This window comes from Camelus bactrianus, chromosome 13 (assembly GCF_048773025.1).
Source record: "Camelus bactrianus isolate YW-2024 breed Bactrian camel chromosome 13, ASM4877302v1, whole genome shotgun sequence".
In the NCBI taxonomy this organism is placed as follows: domain Eukaryota; kingdom Metazoa; phylum Chordata; class Mammalia; order Artiodactyla; family Camelidae; genus Camelus; species Camelus bactrianus.
Window position 1 is genome coordinate 48,449,677 of NC_133551.1, and position 20,503 is coordinate 48,470,179.

Consider the following 20,503-nt stretch of genomic DNA (forward strand, 5'->3'; position numbering starts at 1 on the left):
GGCTGAGGGGCCAGTGGGTGCTAATATGCAGCCTGCTCTCTGCTCTCCATGCTGTGGGGGCATCTAGCTGGTTGCCTTCTGTTATTTTGCAATGTGTGCTGTATGGGCTGGCTGTGGCTTGGTGGTGGGTATTTAATAAATATTCATAGAATAAACGGCTGACTGATGGAGGACGTGCAGATCTTTACTTGTGTTCTTCTGGGGACTTCACGCAAATTACCTTCTCATGGCCTCATTTTCTTCATCTTTTAAGGGAGTAATTAACATCTATCTCATAGCACAGTTAGGAGGATTAAATGAAATAGTTCATTAAAAAGCTGGCACAAATATAATTACATTCGTATGACATATCTGGAATAGGCGAATCCATAGAGACAGAAAGCAGATTAGAGGTTGCTGGAGGCTGGGGTAAGGGGAAGTGAGGAGTGACTGCCTGATGAGTAGGGGGAATCCTTTTGTTGTGATGGAAATGTTTTAGAACTAGATAGAGTGAAGGTTGCAGATCATTTTCAGTGTACTAAATGCCACTAAACAGTGCACTGAAAATGAGTAACATGGTGAATGTTTTGTGATATTAACTAGGTTATGCTATTGTGAATATCTCAATTTTAAAAAACAAAAACAAACAAAAAACATGTGACACAGTGCCCAGGACATGGAAGACATGGTAGGTATTCAATGAATATGTCTTTTTTCAAAAAATTATTTATTCTAATATAGTCAGGTTACAATGTTGTGTCAATTTCTGGTGTACAGCGTAATACTTCAGTCATACATGAACATACATATTTTCATTTTCCTATTCTTTTTTACTATAGGTTACTATAAGATATTGAATATAGATACCTGTGCTTTACAGGAGAAATTTGTTGTTTATCTATTTTATATATAGTAGTTAGTATCTGCAAATCCCAAACTCCCAGTTTATCCCTTTCCACCCTCTTTCCCCTCTGGCAACCATAAGTTTGTTTTCTATGTCTATGAGTCTGTTTCTGTTTTGCAAATAAGTTCACTTATGTATTTTTTTTTTTTTAAGATTCCACATATGAGTGGTGTCATATGGTATTTTTCTTTCTCTTTCTGGCTTACTTCATTTAGAATGATGATCTACAGGTCAATCCATGTTGCTGCAAATGGCATTATTTTATTCTTTTTTATTTCTGAGTAGTATTCCATTGTATGAATACATCAAAGTGACTATCTTTTGAATTCTATGATTTCCTTGCTTCAAAATAAAACCAAAACCCCAAACTTTCCTTGGGTCTTCACTGCCCCATCCTGGATAATATTCACTTTCCTCCCATTCACTTATTTCAGGAGTGTTTATTATTGTCATTTTGGATATTAGGGATATGATGGGGAACAAGACAGACACAGGCCCTATCCCCAGAGATTACAGGATCATAGTGGACTCTGTCAAATAAAGAGAAAATCACAATACCCTGTTCAGGGCTATGGGGTGAAAGAAGGGCCAGGGTCTTCCTGGGGCCCAGATCACGGAGGAGGGGTCCAATCTAGGGAGCATCACAGAAGGGGTCTAGATAAACAGGCACCTAAGCTGGGGCCTGAGTGATGAGGAGGCCTGGGAGGAGCAGTTGGTTAGGTGGGAGGTGACATGTCGGGGGAGGAGAGGAGAAGAGGGCTGGAGGAAATCAGGGGCCCTAGGAACAGCACAAGCAAAGCCTGGGAGGGGAGAGTATGGTGGGTTCTAGGAATAAAGAACAGTTTGGTGTGGCTGCAGCAGAGACGTGTAGGTGGGAGAGTTAGGAAGGGGCCGTTGGCCATAGGAGTTCAGAATCCGCCATGCCAAGATCTTCAAGGTCCTACATAAACTGGCCTCCATTTTCCAGCCGGAGATTGCCATGCCCCACTGGAAAGCCTGGCCGCAGCCCTTGCTCTGGCTGTGCCCTGTAGGTCCCTGTGAATTCCTGCGCCTGCGGGGCTTAGCTCATGAAATGCTTTCTCTCTTAGATACTTACTGAGAGCCTGCCCTGTGTCAGGTGCTGGGAACCCAGAGACGTCAAACTTGGCCCCACCCTGGGAGAGCTCCCCAGCTAAGGGGGTAGGCAGTACAGGAAGGAAAAATTACAAGAAAATAAGTAGAAATGTTGTGATAAATGGTGCTTCTAGGTATGGAGAAGGTGGTGTTTGCCGCGTGGAGGCGGGACTTGCAAGGGGGCGGGGTTTCGGGGTGGAGGCAGGGCTTGCTGGAGCGGAGGCGGAGCTTGCTGGGGTAGACGGAGGGCTCAGGGAAGGTGACTGAGGGTATAAAAGGACAAAGAGGCACTAGGTCCGGGGAAGAAGAGTAAGGCAAAAGATAGATGTTCAGAGCCCAGCTTTGTGGGGTCACAGGATCCTTGAGGTCAGGGTGGAAGCTGTACCCTCTATCCAGGTAAACACACATGCACACGCTTACACACCTTTTGCAGGCAGTTTTGAGTGTCCTTGGTCCCTCTGGCTTTGCCTGGAGAATGCTCGCCTCCTCCCCTCTGGTTCCTGCCTGCGGCCTTCACAGGCCTACAATTCTCCCTCTTCAGCTCTGGACTTTGTACCTGTCACCGGAAATTCACTTGTTTATCAGGGCCACCAGCTTGAGCGGCTGCCTGCTGAAGGCTGCCCCTTCTAGGGTCTGCGGGCCCCCTCTGCGTCCCAGCTGCGCCGCCCTCCCCAACCTCCCGCCCCAGCACCGAGGGTGGGGGTGAGGCCTGCTCTAGAAGGTTCTCCGTGAAAGCTTGGGAAGATGTAGAAATTAGTCCTTCCTATTGGAGGCGCTGCCCTCCGCCCTCACCCGCGGCTTCAGCCCCGCCCGCCTGTTGCGTCTCCAGGTGAGTCAAGCGGCCGCTCTGGCCCGCCCACCTGTCCAGGTCCCGCCGGCCCCAACCGGAAGCTCCCTCCGCGGACTGTGCACAGTTCCTACAGGTGGGGAGCAGAGGGGAAGACAGTGGGGGTCCTGGGGGCGGAAACCTACAGATCCCCGAGGGCTCCTGGGAGCAGGAAAGAAGCTACAAATCAGGGTGGGGTGTGTGTTTGTCGGTGGAAGAAATGTGATCTGGAGGGGTGAGTTGACAGCCGGTAGGGTGGTGTGTGTCCTTGGGAAGAAGCCACAGGGACAGGGAAGGAAGGAAAGGAGTAGGAGTAAAATCTTAGAAACGTCAGATTGAATTCAACTCATTTCAGTTTAACAAAATCTTATTTTTTGAGGACCCAGTGCCTAGTGTGGGGTCCACAGACGGCACCCAAGGAATGTTTGCTACTGAATGGATGAGTGAATGATTTACCTCTCCTTTCTAATGCCACCCCCCCCCCCACACACTCATCTCACAAACACGCACCAGGCAGCTGACTGCCCAGCTCTCTGCCAGAGCCAGGTCGCACATTAATCAGCCTAATCCCTGCCCAGGGTGCTGCCCCTCGAGTATCTGGCCAATTCTTACTGCTGGTTGACTGGGCAGGGCAGTGAAGGGGGGTCATGAGGGGGGTCCTGGGACAACCTCACAGTCAGGTATGGTCTGACTTGGGCTTGAGGGATGGGGGCTCAAAAACTGGGGATGAGGTGGGGGAAAACAAAAACTAGGGAGGGAGTGGCGGGATGTGTGTGTGTGTGTGTATATGGAGCATGGGGAGGGAACTGTGGAGAAGAGGAAGGAGAGTTTGGCCTGAGGGCCGTGTGCTGGCTTGTGAGGCCCTGAAGGATGTCCTGAGGAATCTGCACACAGCCCTGGGGGTGACCAGTTAGGAGTTACTGCAAGCGTCAGAGGTATAAGATGAAGGCAGCCTGGACTGGGGCAGTGGTCATGGGGTGTGGAGGAGGGGCAGGCATTCTAGGGAGATTGAGAGGAAGAGCTCATGGGGCTCCGTGACAGTTTGGAGATGAAGATGGAGGGCGTGGATAAGGTGTTGGTGTTAAAGAATGTGGCCAAGTACTCCCCTAAACTAGGTGCTTCTCTCCTAGGTGCTTTCCTAGCCTGGATGCTCCTCCCAGGTCCTCCTCTGATTCAGTCTGCTCCGCTCGCAAATTATCTCCGGCACTAGCTGTTCCTCCTCCAGGTACTTCTGTAACCCAGATGCCCTTCCTCTGGGTACTCCCAACACTCAAGTGCTGCTCCCCCAGACACTCCTCTGATTCAGAAGCTCTTCCTCCAGATACTCTCTTAAGTCAGATACTCCTCTAGATCATCCCCAGCCCGGTGATTCTCATCCAGGTAATGTCCTGATTCAGTTGATCTACTTTTGACTGCTCCGTGAATTCAGCTCCCCACCACCCCCTTGGGCAGAAGTGATGAGACAAGGGATGTGCCTGAAGGGCTGGGAGTAGCAATGGGATAGCAGGTTCCTGACTCAGGAGCAGAGGGATCAGGGCTGCCCTGGCTGTGCCTGGGGCCTCCTGTCCTGAGTGGGAACTGGCAGCATCCTTTAGGTGTGGTTTCCACTTTGGCTCCAAGCAATTGCTGTTGTCCAACCTCTGGGAGCCAGGACCGCCTTTTCTCCCACCCCCCACCCTCAGCTTACCAAGCAGGGTAGCACCCTGGACTCTGGGCCATGATATCAGAGGCCTGGGTTCAAGTCCTGGAACTTTGGCTGAGTTAGTGCACCTTTCTGAGCCTCACCTACAGAGTGGGGATAATGTTTGTATCCACATTACAGGGTTCTGTGAGCAGGTTGCCTGGTGCCTGAATCAGAAGTTGTGCTCAGTAAGTTCCAGCATCGAGTTATTTTTCCAGCCACTTCCAATGTTCCTTTACAAACAGCCAAGTTCTGTGGCTCTGCTTGTTTTTCTCCTGTGGACAGCTGGTTACGGCTGGTTGTCCAGTCTCTAGAGTTCGTGCAGTGCCCTGACGTGGCCGAGATTGTGGCCTGGAGTGTGTGCACTGTGGCCATCCCTGACGCCCACACGTGTGTGTGTGTGTACGTGTATTCCAGGAGTCTGTGCCCCGGGGCTGCCTGGCATCTGGGAGTCTCCTTAGAGCCAGCAATCTTCTGGCAGAGGCTGAGGCTCACTAGTGTCTTCTGGCCCCTCCATGAGTGAGATAAACCAAAGTGAGTGACAGTAGGAGGGAGGCTGAGGAGGGGGTGGGCTCCCCTTAGATGCTGACGTTGGGGGGTGGACCCTGCCCCCGCTCCTCTTGGGATCCTCAGGGAGCCTATCTGGGGCCCTATCCATAATTCTGTCTCTTTCTCTGCAGCCATCATGGGGCCCTCGGAGCTCCCCACAGCATCAGCCGTGTCCCCTGGACCGGGTGGCGGGGCCCGGGCATGGCCTGTGCTGGTTGGGGTTGTGCTGGGTGCTGTGGTCCTCTCTCTCTTCATTGCACTTGCTGCCAAATTCCACCTCTGTCGCAAATACCGTGCCAGCTACCAGCACCGCCCGCTGTCTGGGCCGGGGAAGGGGGTCCGCCCCGAGGCGGGTGAAGATGAGGATGATGATGGCTTCATCGAGGACAATTACATTCAGCCTGGGGTTGGTGGGCTGGGGACGGAGGGAAGCAGGGACCCCTTCTCCCTGTGAACCCTGATCTTGAACTCCCCAACCCCCGTGCCTGACAGCTTAAGGATAGCAGATACTTCGTGGGAACCACACACCTCAGGGACTTGAAGGCTCGGACTTAGGGGCTGACCAGGAGTAGAGCAATCCTCCTTTCTTTGACACTAGCCACCAAAGTGACCACGACCCTCTCTTGCTCAGTAACCCTCAATGGCTCCCTGCTGTTCTTGGGGTAAAGCCTACCAAGGGCCAGACTATGAAATCAGGCCTCTGTCAGCCTTTGGTTTCCTTTCTTGCTTTTCCCTACATTACTCCCTATTTAACTAATTATTTGTTATCCCCTCACCCTCACCCCCCTGAACATGCTGTTTCTCCATGGACCTTTGCTCACACTCTTCCCCTGCCTCGCTGCCCTTCTGTTCTCCCAAATCCTCTATGACAGTAAGGAAAATCCTTGGCCAGTAGACCCCATGTGGCCTGCCTATATGGCAGCATTTCAGATGTGCCCAGACAGTAACATTTTAGCAGGTGAAAATCAGTGTGCCAAGTTTCTTATTGAAATTTTTTCCTATCAATCAAGTGGGTAATCGAAATGGTTATAATATATTATGTTTTTCATAGGTATGAATAAACCTATTTTCATTTTAAATAAAAATAAAAAGTCACTCATTTAAAAAATTTTCCTGGACTGGAACTTGTGCATAAAAATGTGCCTTGTCGCTCAAAGCTATGATACAGTTTGGAATCCCCTCCCCAGGATATCTTCCCAGTGCCCCTTCCTCCTGTAACACCTGTGAGTTTTCTTACCACTCTCTTGTCACATGTCATTTTATTCTGTATCACAGTTTGCACGTAGCCCTTACTGGGCTAGACTGTGAATTCTCCGAAGCCACAGGCTGCGCCTCATTCCATGTCCTCAGAATCTCGCAAATGGCAGATGCTATATAAATACTTGCTGTCTTTGTTGAATTACTGTGGGCTGGGGAGTGAGTGGAGGAAAGGTGAGGGAGTGGAGTCAAACATGGAAGACTTTAACAAGAACTTTGACGGAGAGGAGTCAGACAGGGTCATGGTTGCTGGTGGGGATTCTGGGTGAAGGGAGGCAGCCTCAAGATGGCAAAGACTTGAGGAAGTCTCTTTTGGTTGCAAAGGATGGAAAGAAGTTTTGGGGGAGAATTAAAGGGACAACTGACTCAGGAGGGTGGGAAGCAGGTGGTCCCAGCCACCCGAGGTCAGGCATGGGACCTCTAGTGCGCTGTCATTTACAGGCACTTGTGAGACTCCATGCCTGGGACTCCCGAACTCTTGATTCTGAGTTTCAAGTACTCAGGTGACAGAATCTGACCGGCCCAATTTGGGTCAAGTCCAACCAGCTCTGCCCAGTGGGGGCAAGCTCTGGTAGCCCGTTTGTGATTTTGGGAGCCCACTTGTTTGTTTCAGGTCAGTCCCAGACACAGGGAGGTTGTTGGGAACCAGGCAGCCACCCACATGAGTCCACCAGATGCAGTGCTAGCCTTTGAGGAATGAGCCAGCAGAGAAGGGCTGACTGATGTAGGGGGCTGTGTGAGAAAAAGGCAGGTGGTCTCAGGGTGCTGCAGCATAGGGTCCAGGGTGCCCAGGCCAGTGATGAAGCCAAAGAGGGGGATGCTGTGTGGGGATGGATTGGAGGGGAGAGACCAAGAGAGAGGTGGTAAGATGTGCCTAAACTGTTGCACAGGGAACAGAGAGATTCCAGAGATGTGATGGAGGCAGTGTTGACTTGGGGAAGGGCAGGTATTTGGGTGAGTGAGCATTCAGTGCCAGATGTAGGATTTTCAGGGGGAGATGCCCAGGGCAGCTGAATTCAGAGGGCAAATTTCCGTGTGCAGGTGTGGGTTTGGGAATCATCAGTAACAGGGTCACTGAGACCCTAGGAGTGAATAACATCACCAGGGAGGAGGCAGAGTAGAGGAGGACTGAGGGCTGACTTCTAAGGGTTTGTCTGCAGAGGAAGACGTGCCTGGAGAGCTTGGGAAGAAGCAGCCGGGGAGGAGAGGAGCCCAACCTCAGCAATTGTTCCTCTGCCCAGAGACGGCTGACCCTTGCAGGCCTGGGAGGTCCCTGTGTTTGGGACAGCAGCGGATGCTACCCCAGCCTGAGATCCCGGAGAGTACACTGAGTAGCAGAGCTAAGGGGCCCGGAGTGTGTCCTGGCCTCCAAGGGAGGAACTGCTGAGAACAGAGTGGAGTCTGTCCCCTGCCTTCACACATCCCCAAAGCCCACCCCCCACCCTGAAGAGCTGCCCTGCCTGCTGTTCTGGGCCAGGAAGCAGCTCACATCTTCTCTGGGACTTGAGTCAGAACCTCTGAGGGATCCAGGATGAGGAAAGGGCCCAACCCCAGATCAGAAGTCGCTTTTCCTGAGCTCAGCGCTCAGAAGGGTTGGCAGGGAAGGTGTCCTCTCAGAACCTGCTGCGGGTGGCATGCCTGGCTGAGCAGGGCCCTGGGGTCATGAGAAACTTGACCCCCGGGAGAGGCCCTGCTGGATTTCCCTGAGGAGTGGTTCCCACTGCACTCTGTGTGTCTGGCCCTAGGCACGAAGACAGAACACTCCTTGGGACCCCCGGTTCGAAGGGCCGGGATGCTGGAACTGCTGTGAGGTCTGGGGCTCGGCTAGACCCCTCCTCCAGTCTGCCCTCTTCTGGCTTCAGACCCTGGTCCCAGCCCACCTCTGCGCCCAACCCTGCACCCTGTTCTCACCCCTCAGCAGCTGCCCTGGGAGCCCCAACCCAGACCTGACTGCACAAGACAACCCAGCTTCCCTGCTGCCTCATCCTGCTGTCCCCAAAGCAAGGCCACATCCCTTGTCCTTGTGTGGAGGCCAAAGATGGGGTCACACAAGCCACAGGCATGAAGTTTAAGAAGCCCAGCAGAGCAGCAAACTGAGTAGAGAGCACAGATTACCTGGAGTCAAATCCCAGCTCTGCCTTTTATGTGCTGTGTGACCTTGGGCAAGTTACTTACCTCCTCAGTGCTCCAATTTCTTCTCAGGAAAATAAGGATCGTAATAGTCCTTGCTTCACAGTTTTAGAAGGATTAAATGAGTGATGTGTAAAGTAAAACAAAGCAAGCATCTGTCCCTATGGGCATCCCCAGGGCCATCGCTCCCCACAACAGGTGATCAGTCTTAATCCTGCAGGAGAGGCTTGTCACACTTCCTCCCTCCTCATTCGCTCTGGGCTGGGGCTTGAACGTCTCTGATTCCCAGGACTCAGGTCAGAAGATCTGGGCAGGACAGCAAAGGACTTGAATTAGAAGTTCTGATGCTGTAGGATATCATGATAGCAACAGGAACAACAGTAACCGTAACAGTAACACTGATGTTTTAACACGTCCTTACAACAGCCCTGCTGGGCAGGCACTCCATTTTCTAGCCTGAGAAGTTGAGGCTCAGACAGGTTAACTGCAACTCACCTGCTTCATTCAGCAACAAAACCATTATCTCACCTCTAGGCAGTGATCAAACAGCTTGAGAGAAGGAACATTCTGGTAGCTGGACTTGCTCCCATGCAGCCTGGGTTGGCACCCCTGACTACATGAACTAGGCCCGAGAATTTCAGGTTCGTGAGGGTAGGCTGTGAGGGTTGAAGTGGTGTGGCCCATCCCTGGCCAGGGAGGGGACCTGGGCGGGTCGGTCCCTGCTGTGCCCAGGGCAGTCTCACGGGCCCTGGGGAGCAGTCCAGAAGGCAATCTGGTCAGCGTGCCAGAGCTGAGCATGAGGTGCCTTGTGTCAGTCCCCCGAGGCCCAGGGGAAGCACCTTGACGGAGGTCTCACATGGGGTTGGACTAGATAGGAGGGAAGGACCACCTGGACTGGAACAGATTTGGAAGTTTCTGGAACATGCATCCTGGTGACCCAGGAGGCACATGTCGCAAGTTTCTCTCCCTACCTCTCCTGCCACCCAGTGGGAGCTCCTGGGAGGGCCAGACCACCCTCTGCCACCCTCATCAGCTCCCCCCGACCCCACCATGTACTGTTGAGGAGACCCCCTCATCACCCAGGCCGTGACTCTCTTCATGGCTGGTCTCCAGCCTTCCATGGGCTCTGAAGCCTTCGGCAATCTTGCTGTTTTCTTGGTTATTCTCCAGAGCAGCTCTTAAGACGGCCCCCGCCTCACAGAGAGGGTAGTTGTTGGTTGGTTTCCTACTACCAACCCACACACTTACCTGGGTCCACATTCTTACCCCTCTCCTATCCAAATAGTGTTATGAGCCCAATCCCTCCATCCTGGGCCCAGGTCTACCCTCCTCACCTCCCTGCTCAGGGACTTTAAGACCACCCTGTTCTCTGCCTTGTATCTTAAACTTCTCTTTCTATCAACATGGACCCATCACATCTCTCCCATCCTGAAAAGCTCCTCCAGTCAGTCACAAAGACCTGTCAGTCCCACTGAGCATCCATGGAGACTGTCCTGACTCTGTCCCAGCATCCACCCCCTTGTGCACCCCCCATTGTCTTGCATCTGGAAATGGCATCAATCAACTAACTGACTTCCCTGCCTCCGTTTTTACCCTATCCCATTAATTCTCCCTGCGGCAGGCAGAATAGTTGTCCTAAAATACAACTCTGGCCAGGCCATTCCTCTGCTTACAGTTCCTCACTGGGGTTCCTCTTGGCCTTAAGAAACTGTACTCCCTGCTAGGGAGACTCTGAAGCCCAGGTGGGGCCCAGGGCTCCCCCTAGCTGCACCCTTGCTTCTTGCCAGCTAATACTCTGCGTTCCCGCCACACAAACCCTCCCTGGTTCCTTGAAGGAGCCAGTTCTCTGTCTCTGGCCCTTCCTCTGCTGTTCCTTCTTTCTCGTATCCTCTTCCCAACTTCTGGAGCTCGGCCAGCTGGTTCTCACCCATCAGGATCCAGCTGAGATGGCACTTCTGGGGTTGCATGGCCATTTCTTCTTAGTCTTTTTCTCTTTAGGCTAATCCTGGCTTCACATTGCAGCCAGCAAGTCCCAAGTCCTATTCTGGTCAGAATACTCCCCCAGTTAAAAATCTTTCCATGTTTCTCAGTGTCCTGAGGACAAAGTCCAGATTCCTCAGCTGGGCTGACAAGACCATTTGACAGACAGGAGTAAAGGAGGAGTGATTCCGGGGGAGCAAGGGGGAAGCTTCCTGCCACGCTCACTTTCTCACAACGAGGGAGGCCAAGTCTGCAGAGAGCTGGGGGTTGCGGAGAGGGGATGCTGGGGTGTGAAGGGAGAGGAGAGAACTTGAGGGCTGCTGTGGGAGCAGGAGCTGGCCAGGGAAACACAATGTAACTGTGTTTTGGACCTGGTTATGATGGGGGGTGAGGACTCACGGCGACACCAGGCTGCCTGGTGTGCGGATTCTCTAGTAACTGCTCCCTGCGAGGCAGCAGGCGCAGTGAAGGCAGATGGGTAGTGGGGATGGGGGATTCCTCCACGGAGGGGATTTTGCTGGGAGGGTGGGACCAAAGGTCAGGGGGCTAAGGAGTTGAGGACTCTGACAAGGAGTGGGTGAAATGATGTCACACAGAATCTTAATCAGATGGGAGATGAAGACAGAAGGGTCTGCTTTAGAGAGAGCAGAGGGGCCAATGGATGCCTGGTTGCAATGGGTACCAAGATGGGGTTTAGTGAGATGCTTTGTGCAAACAAGCTGGAGGTGGGAGGTCGTGGGGTCAGCATTAGGGAATGAGGAAGTAGTAGCATTTCTGCCTCCCCTGGGCCTCCACCCAGCTCTTACTGTCAGTCTCACATCATAGTTGGGTGTGAAGATGCCGACTTCCACTGCCCTTTGTTATAGGTCCTTTGTGGGCACCATGTTCCTCATCTGGCATCCTTCCCAGGGGAGCGTGACGCGGGCCTGTCCTACAATAGCTGCTCACCCAGACCTTTGGTTGTGTAACCCTTCCCCCTCCCAGTTTTCTAGGCCTCTGTGTTTCTGTTTAGTTTCTTAAAAGAAATATTGTGAAAGAGTCTAACCCTACTTCAGCTGAAAAGAAACAGGATTTCTCCCCATTTTACAGGTTGGAGAGGTATTCTATGGTCCTCAAATGGCCCAGGAGTTGGTGATAGTGAGGGCATCCTCTTGGGAGCCCAGGAAGAATGAGTTTCTGGGGCAGGTGTGCGGGGCCTCAGGAGGGAAGGATTCAGGGCCAACAGCAGACAGTGGCCTAACTTCCCTACCCTTCCCATCTATAGGTGGGTCTCACCAAGCCGAGTCCTTCATCCACCCATCCACATCCTACTATGTACGAGGCCTGAGCCAGGAACTAGGGACACATAGATGAAGAGGATGCAGACCCTGCCAGGAAGAGCTCCCTGACTGGTTCAGGAGATGGGCACACAGAGAAAGAACTGTGGACTGGCACCTACCTTTGATGGTTTGGGCACAGGAAAGTGGTAATTTGCTAGTTTAGGGGGAGAGGGTGGGGGAAGACCCCTTGAGAACCTGGCTCCCTAGAACACAGGGTCTTGAGGAGTACGAAGGCAGGAGAGGGCATATGAAGGCTGGGAGAAGTGAGGGACTGTGGTGGGGTCATGATGATGGGGCAGCGAGGCTGGATTTTGGGGTGCTTCGAAGGGAGAGGGAGGCCAATCGTTTTGGGGAGTCTGTACATTAGCCGGCAAAAGCATCTGACGTCACTAACCTGGATGCTGGATGCTGAGATGGAGGAACTAGTTCAAGGTGGAGAGGACAGGGGGCTCACTTTGGCCTATGTGGAGCCTGAGGATTCCCTGGGGCTCCTGGACATGCCCTGTTCTTTTTGCTCGAGTTGCTCTCTCCCAGGGTTGGCAGCACCCTTCTCCTCATCCAACAGCTAAGCATTTTCTCGAGGAAACTGCCTTGATCTTGGCAGCTGAAAGCAATTTTCTCCTGTCAGAGCCTCTGCAGCTCTACATTTAACACCTCTTAGGGAGCCTGGCTTCCCTGTCTCTGGGTATCCTCTGTGGGGCTTCCTGTAATCTGGACCTTGCAAAGCAGGAAGTGATGAAAGAGTAACTGGCACTCGTGGGCGCTCCTCCAGTGGACCTCTGTCCTCGCCTGCACCACAGAAGGGGAGGTCCTTTCCAAGGCTGCCCGTGAGCAGGAAGGGACTCCTACACCCAAATGGTTTTAAACACCCCTCCCATGCCCGGGAACCCAGAGGCAGGCCAGCCGGTGCAGTGACAACACAGACCAGGATGTACTGGTTTCAGAGGTGGGGTAGGGAGCTGCAGCCTCTGGAGGAACCCCAATACTTCAGGTTTCATCTTGAATCAGCACATAAGCAACTGAGAAATGACTCAGCATCCTCCTTGCCGCCTTCCCTGGGGCCAGAAACCCAACATCTTCCTGAGGCTGAGCATCCCCTCAGCCTGTCTCCCCTCTGGCTTCCTAGTACCTAAGAGAGAAAACCAAGGCTTGACTGAGGACACTTTCCAGGCACCTTTTGTCAGCCTAAGACAGGTGTGAAGGGGTGGCTGTGGGGGGAGGGGAAGGGAGGGTCTCCAGTTGAGATGGGTAAAGACAATACCAATAGCAGGAGCCAGCACTTTATTGCACATCTGCCATGTGCCCAGTCCACAATGTCATTTGACCCTCACAATCCGTGACCATTACCATGACCATAACTTTGAGGAAACCAGGGCTCAGAGAGGTTAGGCCCGAGGCCCCCAGCTGGTGAGCGTACAAGGGGTTCTCCAGCCCAGGCCTGATATTCTGGAGCCTGTGTCCTTTACACTTTGCCACCGCTCGCTCTCCTCAATGAAGGGGACTCACTGGTCTCGGAGTGGGCAGCGGGCCTCCCCTGGGGAAATCCCTGATGGGTGTTACAGGGCGGGGCTGGCTTTGAGGGGTTTTAGGAATAGGGACCAGGAATCTTCAGGGATCCCAGACACTTCTCTGCCTAGAGGCCCCAGACACAGCCAGGCAGACTCTGACAGTTCCGTGAGCCCCAAAGAGAAGCATTCCCCTCCCTGCGGTGTGGGTGTGTGGGAACACATGGGCGCTTCCTCACACAACACGCGGTCCCTCAGAGGGCTGGACAGTCCTGGGGACATGTACATGCTCATACACGGTCACTGTCCCCTTGGTGCACGTGTGCACACACACACACTCACTTGCGTCCAGGCACAGTTCTGAGGGGGCTGAGGCAGGTGGTGGGAAGGAGGGCTCGGTCAGATGAGGCTGGCGATGCTGGACGTGGTCTCGTGACGTTGGCCAGCAGACAACTGTCCTGAGATGCTGAAGACACTGCCATTGCCTCTGCGGTCACTGTGGGTGGAGGGGGCGGCCGCACGGGTCGGGGGGCAGTGTCTGCTCACGGCCACCTGATACAGCAGCAAGCCCAGCAGCAAGAGTGCGCCCGAGGTGGCCAGGGTGATGCCCACGGACAGCATGGCGGCCAGCGGCCGGGCGGGGGCAGGGGCAGCGGCCAGCCCCGCCAGCGTCAAGCCGGTGACCAGCAGCACCAGGCCACTGAGCAGCACCACCAGGGCATCGGCACCTCCGCCGCTGCGCAGCAGGGCCACGTGGTGGGGCTGGCGGAGGCAGTTCATGTCCTGCACGGCCGAGCTCATCAGCTGCTTAACCAGAACCAGCAGGGCCAGCATGCAGAGCACTGTGCCCACTGCCAGGCGCCACTCGCCCGAGCGACTGCTGGTGGAGGACAGCAGGGCCACGCCACCCGCCCCGCAGCCTGCCACCAGGCCCACGGCCACGGCAAAGCAGAGCGCCGAGCGCCGCGGCTGCTGGGACCACCACAGCTCCACCTGCTCCGCCAGCACATCCGGGGGCAGCCCCCGGCCTGGTGGGGCCCGAGCCCCTCCTTCAGACATGGCTGATCTGGGCACAAGTAAGGGCAGAGGGCAGCGTCAGTGGTCAGAGGCACTGATCACAGCCTGGAGCCCCCACCACCTGCGTGGCAGCTAGAGGCCCAGAGTCCTGTTCCTCTCACGGTCCAGGGGATAGTCAGCATCACCTGCAGGGGGTGAATCACACTTGCTATCTCCCCAGCCCCCCTTCCCCTCATGGTCTCTCCTGGGAGTCTTGGGCATGGTCCCTGGAAATTGCCCCTCTGTTCCCTGCAATTTCCCCCTCCAGAAATGCCCCTCCCTAGAACCACCCCTTGGGAATGCCTCTCCAGTGACCCCAGGAGAGCTCCCTCCACACAAATTGCCCACCAACCCCTCCAGGGAACCCCCTGCCCAGCCCCTGACCTCTCTGGCTCTGCCTTTTTCGGTTGCCTGTTCCATCCCAGCTGGCCGAGGGAGCTGGTGCCACGGTGGACGATGGGACTGGATGAAGACCCAGAGATAAAGCCTCATTCAGGATCCGACTCACATGGCCTCAGCTGTCACCGCTGGCTCCTGGGGGGAGGGTTGTGGGGACTGAGGGGCCTTATGACTTAACTCTTCTGGAACCAGCAGCCTGACCCTGAATATTCTCTCTTGGGGCTGTGGCTCTCCCGTGAATCAGGATCTGACCCCTGACACCCTCTTTCCCCTAACAGCCCATCCAATCTCACAGCCAAGGCTGCTGTTCCCAAATCCCTCTCTCCCTCTAACCCAGATCTCCCTCCAGAGCTCTGCCCATAAGCCGTTGTCACCTTGATGTCCCATAGGCACCTCTGGTGCAACAGGTCTCAACCCAAGCTCACGTGTCATTTTACCCCATACCCGTGCCTCCTCTTGTGTTCCTCACTTGGGCACTTCCCAGGGACGCCACCTCTAAACATTTCTCCACACCATTCCCTGCCCTCATTCCCACTGCTCCTGACTGTCAGCCTCCCTCTCCACAGCTTCCTCACTGCTCTTCCTGCCTCCCCGCCTCTTCTCCCTCTCACCACACCCCCACACCATCCCTTTCAGGATGTCTCTGAAGTGGTACAGTGGAAGGAGGGCTCTGGACCGGAACCCCTGCTGCTGTCCCTGCCACCATGGGAATGTGGGCGAGGGACCTCGCAGTGGTTCCTCATGGAACACGTCTTCCAGAGGCCAGTCAGCGTGACTCACACTGGGCAGAATACCGCAGCCTTTGCCCTCAAGGAGCCCCAGGTTACAGCCAGTGTGTTCATGTGATGAATGCCGACTCTGGGTCAGTCAGAAGAGGGCTTGGGGGAGGTCAGAGAAGCCCTGATGGCCTCACCTCTTGGAGCCTCAGGCTCCTAATCTGAAAAGTGAGGACAATAGCCTTTATCTTGAGGTGTCAGGACATTAGAATCTCCACTCAGAATTCCAGCAGGAATTCTAGGGCCCCCACAGATGCCCAGAGCATAATTTTTGAATAAAAGAACACAACGTTCTCTCCTCCAATTCAGAATGGAACTCCTGCTTTATACATAGGACACAGGTCTGATCATTCTGGGAACATGACATCACGGCTGTACGTGGGTTACAGCCCTGATGAGGTATCCGTCTTCCACAACCCCTGGGCAAGGGCTGCCTGGCACACAAGGCGGGAGGGGCAGCTGCAGGTGCCCCCAGGGGGAGTGGGGGAGGGGCTGAGGGAGGGGCCCTTCAGTCAGTCCAGGCATTCCCCAGGGCTGTGACTTCACTGGTCCTGCGGGCCGGACCAGGGGCGGGGTGGAGGGTCTCAGGGTAGGGCCAGTGGGAGAAGGTGGGGTGGTGGGGGTAGGGGGGCTGTGGGGCACTCACAAGAAACCTGGAAGTGCTGGATCCGATCCGTGCAGCCAGGGCAGGTGGGGCGCTCCAGCTCTGTTTCCGGGGGAGGTGCTTCACCTGCCTAACCTGCACCTAGGTGAGCCCTGGGGGGAGGGGTAGGAGGATCAACAGGTGTTTCCAAGGCAGGGCTGAGCTGATTGGCTGACGTGGCATTGCTCCTTTTGCAGGGCTGAGGCATTCCTGGGAAGGGAGGGGCTTCTGCCCGCTGCTGTTAAAGCGCAACAGGAGTCCCAGACCTGGGCAGCAGGAGGAATGTTGTCTACTTGCCCCAGAGCCTGGACCTGAACTCACTCCCCAGCTCTGACCCCAGCTTAGCCCCAGCCTTAACCCAACCCCAACCCCCAAGCCCTAACTAGAACTCCTAGCTCCGACCGTGGCCCCTACCCCACATCTCAGCCCAAACCCTGCGTCGTGAATCCCAACCCTAACCCCAGACCCAGATCTCAACCCCAGATCTGGCTTGAAACCTCAGCTCCAAATTCTGGAATTAGGTCTTAGTCTGCAATCTCATCCTTGACCCCTATTCCTGCATCCAACCCCCAGATTCTAACACCAAACTCAAATCCTGCCTCCACCCCAGATTCCAGCACCTGCTGACTCCCAAACCCAGCTCTAGTACCTCCATCCCTTGGCACTTTCCCCCAGGGCTGGAGCCCCACAGCTTCTTGCTCATTCTCCTTCAAAGCTTCAAGTGCCTGACCAGGGTAGGTTTGCCCCACATGTCTTGGACCAGCTGGGGAGGCAGGATTTGAGTGCACAGGGAGGAGGAGGTGAAGGCTTTTCAGGTGGGAAACAGAAGCTCCCTTGCTTAAAATGCTCACAGAATGAACACTTCAGGATAAATGCCATACTCCTTCACAGGGCTCACACAGCCCCTGCCATCAACAGTTGGCCAGTCATTTGCCACTGGTCCCTGCCCCCCAGCCAGAATGCATGTCTTTCAGTTATGCATGTTCTGCACGGCTCTGTGCTTCAGGTTGGTTTTTCTTTTCTTTTTAAATTGAAGTATAGTTGATTTACAATGTTGTGTTAGTTTCTCTGGTTGACTTTTGAACTCAAGAGTTCTCTCTCCCTGGGATGTTTACCACCAGCCTCGATCTGGCCAACTCAAATTCTTCAACTGAGACGTCACCTCCTCCAGGAAGCCCTCTTTGACCTCCAGGCTGGTTTTGGTGCCTCTTTGGGGGCACCCAAGGCCCTTGTGCTTCCTCTATAACTGTTCTTACTGCATGTGCTGTGATTGCCCTTATTTACTTACCCGTCATCCTCCACTACATGTGTGGTTCCCAGCAGGTTCAGGTTAAGCGCCTGTTTTGCTAACAATTGTGACCTCAGCAGCCAGCCTTATGCCTGGCACATGGGAGGTAATGAGTAACTCTTTGTTGAATGAGTGAGTGTGTGAATTGCAGGTGTGGGGGTGTTTAAGCAGGGGGCATGTGAGATGAAGTTGGAATGACAAGTTTGGCTCCGGTGGCACTGGGGCTTGAATTGAGGCTTTTGGACTCATTTGAGGTACCCATGGCAGGTTCCGAAGTATAACAAGGACCCGGTCAAGGGCTGTGCTTCTAATAGGTGAATCTGGCACCACACGCCACACGATAGGCGAGGTGGGGCTGGTTGGAGGTGGTTATAGGCTGGACTGAGTAACGCCTCCTGCTCTCTCTCCCTCTGCTGTGTTTGAAATGGACCAGAAAAACAAAATCAAAGTTAACTTTGCATTATCAGCTCTCAGAATAATTACGCTGGACCTGTCCATGCTTCCCTTTGCTTTGCTCCGTGGAGATGACCAGGGGGCCAGTCACAATTCTAGAGCAGTGCTGACCAATAGAAATATAGTAATGTGAGCCACTTACGTGATTCAGAATCGTCTAGGAACCAAGTTAAAACAGTAAAAAGAAACGAGAAATTAATACATTAAAATTTTAATTTAATCCTCCAATATTTTCATCTTAATATACAAGTGAATAATGAGCTCAGTCAGTCTTTTATTTTGTCTTGAAAATGCGCTGTGTGTTTGATACGGACAGTGCATCTCAGCTCAGGCTAGCCATTTTCCTGAAGGTCAATCACCACGTGTGCCTTGCAGCTCCCTCACTGGACGGTGTAGCTCTAAATGGTTCTTGCCCTCAAGGAACAGTCATGGCAGGCTGACCACTGCAGCGGCCTGGCGGGGCTCGGTGGCTTGGTGGCTGTGTTTCCCTCTTGCACATCTGACATTTATTTTTCCTCCTGGTCCCAAGGAGGGGCCAGTCCCAACCAGATCCGGGGTCCAGCTGTCCCGGATAGAACTGGACAGGGAAGGACGTGAGATTCCTCTCCCCAGCCCTCTCCCCTGGGGCTTTGAGGGGAAGTTTCAGGCGGAGGGAACAAAGCCTAGAAGCTTCCCTGGTTTAAACATTGAGCAGGTGAGACTTTGTTCTCATTCTGAGTCTTATCAAATAACTCAGAGTTAAAGTGGACAGGCAGGCTTCTTTCAGGGCTGTTGAACTCTGTCCCCAAAGCAGAAGCTGTCGGGGCAGCTCAGATGGGCGGGAATGAAGGCAGGGGGAGGAGGCGGCAGTGGGCAGAGAGCGCAAGGTGTGGATTCTAAGTGATCCATTAGATGGTAAGAGGCGGAGGAGGAGGCCCTGCAGCCCAGCCTCCCTGCTTCTGCCACGTTCCCACCTCAGACTGTTCACCACAGGGCAGCTAGAGTGATCCTGTTGTAAGGTAAAGCAGGCCATGTCACTGCTGGCTGTGCTTGAGTCCCTCCAATGGAGAACAGCCAGAGACCTCCCATGATCCCTAAGGCCCTCTCTGAGTTCATCCCCTGCCATCCCTCTCTGCTTGTGTGTGCTCAGAGCCTTTGCGTGGGCTGTTCCCACTGCCTGGAATGCTTTCCTCCCACGTGGCTCTCCCTCTTGCCTTCCTTTAGCAAGGTGCCCAAATGTCACCTTCTCAGTGAGACTTCCCTGGCTATCCTGTCTAAAATCACAGCTTTCCAATACTTCCTATCTCCCTGCCTTTAGTCCTTTGAGTTCCTTTATTCTCTTATGTTTTTCCTTAGCACTTGTCACTGTCTAACATGCTATGTTTTTTTTCTTATCTGTCTGGAATATTATCTGTCTACCCCCTAGAAGATAAGCTTCACAAAGGGAAGGGTTTGTGTATCTTACCTCCTAGAACCGGCCTGGCATATGATAGGTGTCCAATGAATGCTTGTGAACAAATTAATGAATAAACAGTAGAGAGAACACTGGTTTGGGAACTAGATTGACCTTGAAGTTTCCAGTCCCAGCTCGGCTTAACCTCCATGTGTCCCAGTCTCTTCATTTGTAAAACGGGGACAACAGTACTTAGTCTAAATAGTTGGTGGGTGGCAAGGGGGAGAGATTAAATAATATAATTAATTCATTCAGCAAACATTTACTGTTCTCATTCTCTGGACCAGGGATTGTGCTGGGTGCTGGAGACACAGCAGTGATCAAAAGAGGTCCTGTCCCTGCCTGCCTGAAGGGCAGTTGGAGGATAATGGGCTTAGAGCACAGGTATCGCGGCAGGTCTTCAATAGCTCCAGGCAGCCCGCCCCATGAGCGACAGCTGCCCCAGACAGACATCTTTTGGAGTATCTGCCCCGCTCACCATAACCAACTCCACTTCAGGGATGAACCCCAGCAACTGGGATTATATTCTGTGACCTACCCTTATGAGTACAATTGATTGGACAGAGGTGAGCCCCAGACTCAAGCTAGGCCCCAAACATTCTCTTTTGGCAATTTAAAGTCAGATGAGACAGAATGACCGTCATCAAAAAGTCTACAAGTAATAAATGCTGAAGAGGCTGTGGAGAAAAGGGAACCCTCCTACACTGTTGGTAGGAATGTAGTTTGGTGCAGCCATCATGGAAAACAGTATGGAAATTCCTTAAAAAACTAAAAATAGACTTAACCGTATGATCCAGCAATCCCACTTCTGTGCATATATTCAGAGGAAACTCTAACTTGAAAAGGTTTATGCACCCCAATGTTCATAGCAGCACTATTTACAATAGCCAAGACATGGAAGCAACCTAAATGTCCATCAACAGATGATTGGGTAAGAAGTTGTGGTATATACACCCAATGGAATACTACTCAGCCTTAAAAAATAATAAAATAATGCCATTTGCAGCAACAATGGATGTAGCTGGTGATTATCATACTAAGTGAAGTAAGTCAGAAAGAGAACGAAAAATACCATTTGATATCACTTATATGTGGAATCTTAAAAAATGAGACAAATGAACTCATTTACAAAACAGAAACAGACTCACAGACATAGAAAACAAATGTATGGTTACCAGAGGGGACGGGGGACAGGGTGAAGGGATAAATTGGG

General features: G+C 53.1%; 2 protein-coding genes across 18 annotated transcripts; one reads left to right on the forward strand and one right to left on the reverse strand.

Annotated features, from left to right (window-relative positions):
* Positions 1–2,251: 2,251 nt before the first annotated feature.
* Positions 2,252–6,162, forward strand: C13H1orf210 (chromosome 13 C1orf210 homolog). Of its 14 annotated transcripts, XM_074376664.1 has the most exons (6): positions 2,252–2,392; positions 2,826–2,919; positions 3,953–4,047; positions 4,645–4,691; positions 4,921–5,037; positions 5,184–6,162. In XM_074376664.1, exons 5-6 carry the CDS (start codon positions 5,019–5,021, stop codon positions 5,504–5,506), a joined length of 342 nt encoding a protein of 113 aa, XP_074232765.1. In that variant the 5' UTR covers positions 2,252–2,392; positions 2,826–2,919; positions 3,953–4,047; positions 4,645–4,691; positions 4,921–5,018; the 3' UTR covers positions 5,507–6,162. The 14 variants fall into 14 exon arrangements, with proteins under 14 accessions (XP_074232765.1, XP_010958037.2, XP_010958044.2 ...); XM_010959735.3 differs by lacking the exon at positions 4,645–4,691 and having other exon boundaries at positions 3,953–4,202; XM_010959742.3 differs by lacking the exon at positions 4,645–4,691.
* A 6,840-nt stretch (positions 6,163–13,002) lies between these two features.
* Positions 13,003–16,230, reverse strand: TMEM125 (transmembrane protein 125). 4 transcript variants are annotated; one of them, XM_045520216.2, is made up of 4 exons: positions 16,121–16,230; positions 15,479–15,635; positions 14,684–14,833; positions 13,003–14,445 (listed from the first exon to the last, which is right to left on the reverse strand). In XM_045520216.2, exon 4 carries the CDS (start codon positions 14,300–14,302, stop codon positions 13,643–13,645), a length of 660 nt encoding a protein of 219 aa, XP_045376172.2. In that variant the 5' UTR covers positions 14,303–14,445; positions 14,684–14,833; positions 15,479–15,635; positions 16,121–16,230; the 3' UTR covers positions 13,003–13,642. The 4 variants fall into 4 exon arrangements, with proteins under 4 accessions (XP_045376172.2, XP_074232762.1, XP_074232761.1 ...); XM_074376661.1 differs by lacking the exon at positions 15,479–15,635 and having other exon boundaries at positions 13,003–14,309; XM_074376660.1 differs by lacking the exon at positions 15,479–15,635.
* Between the last annotated feature and the right edge of the window lie 4,273 nt (positions 16,231–20,503).

Coding starts and splice junctions, on each gene's coding strand:
- TMEM125 (XM_074376661.1), bottom strand. CDS start 14,302: ATGTCTGAAGGAGGGGCTCGGGCCCCACCAGGCCGGGGGCTGCCCCCG.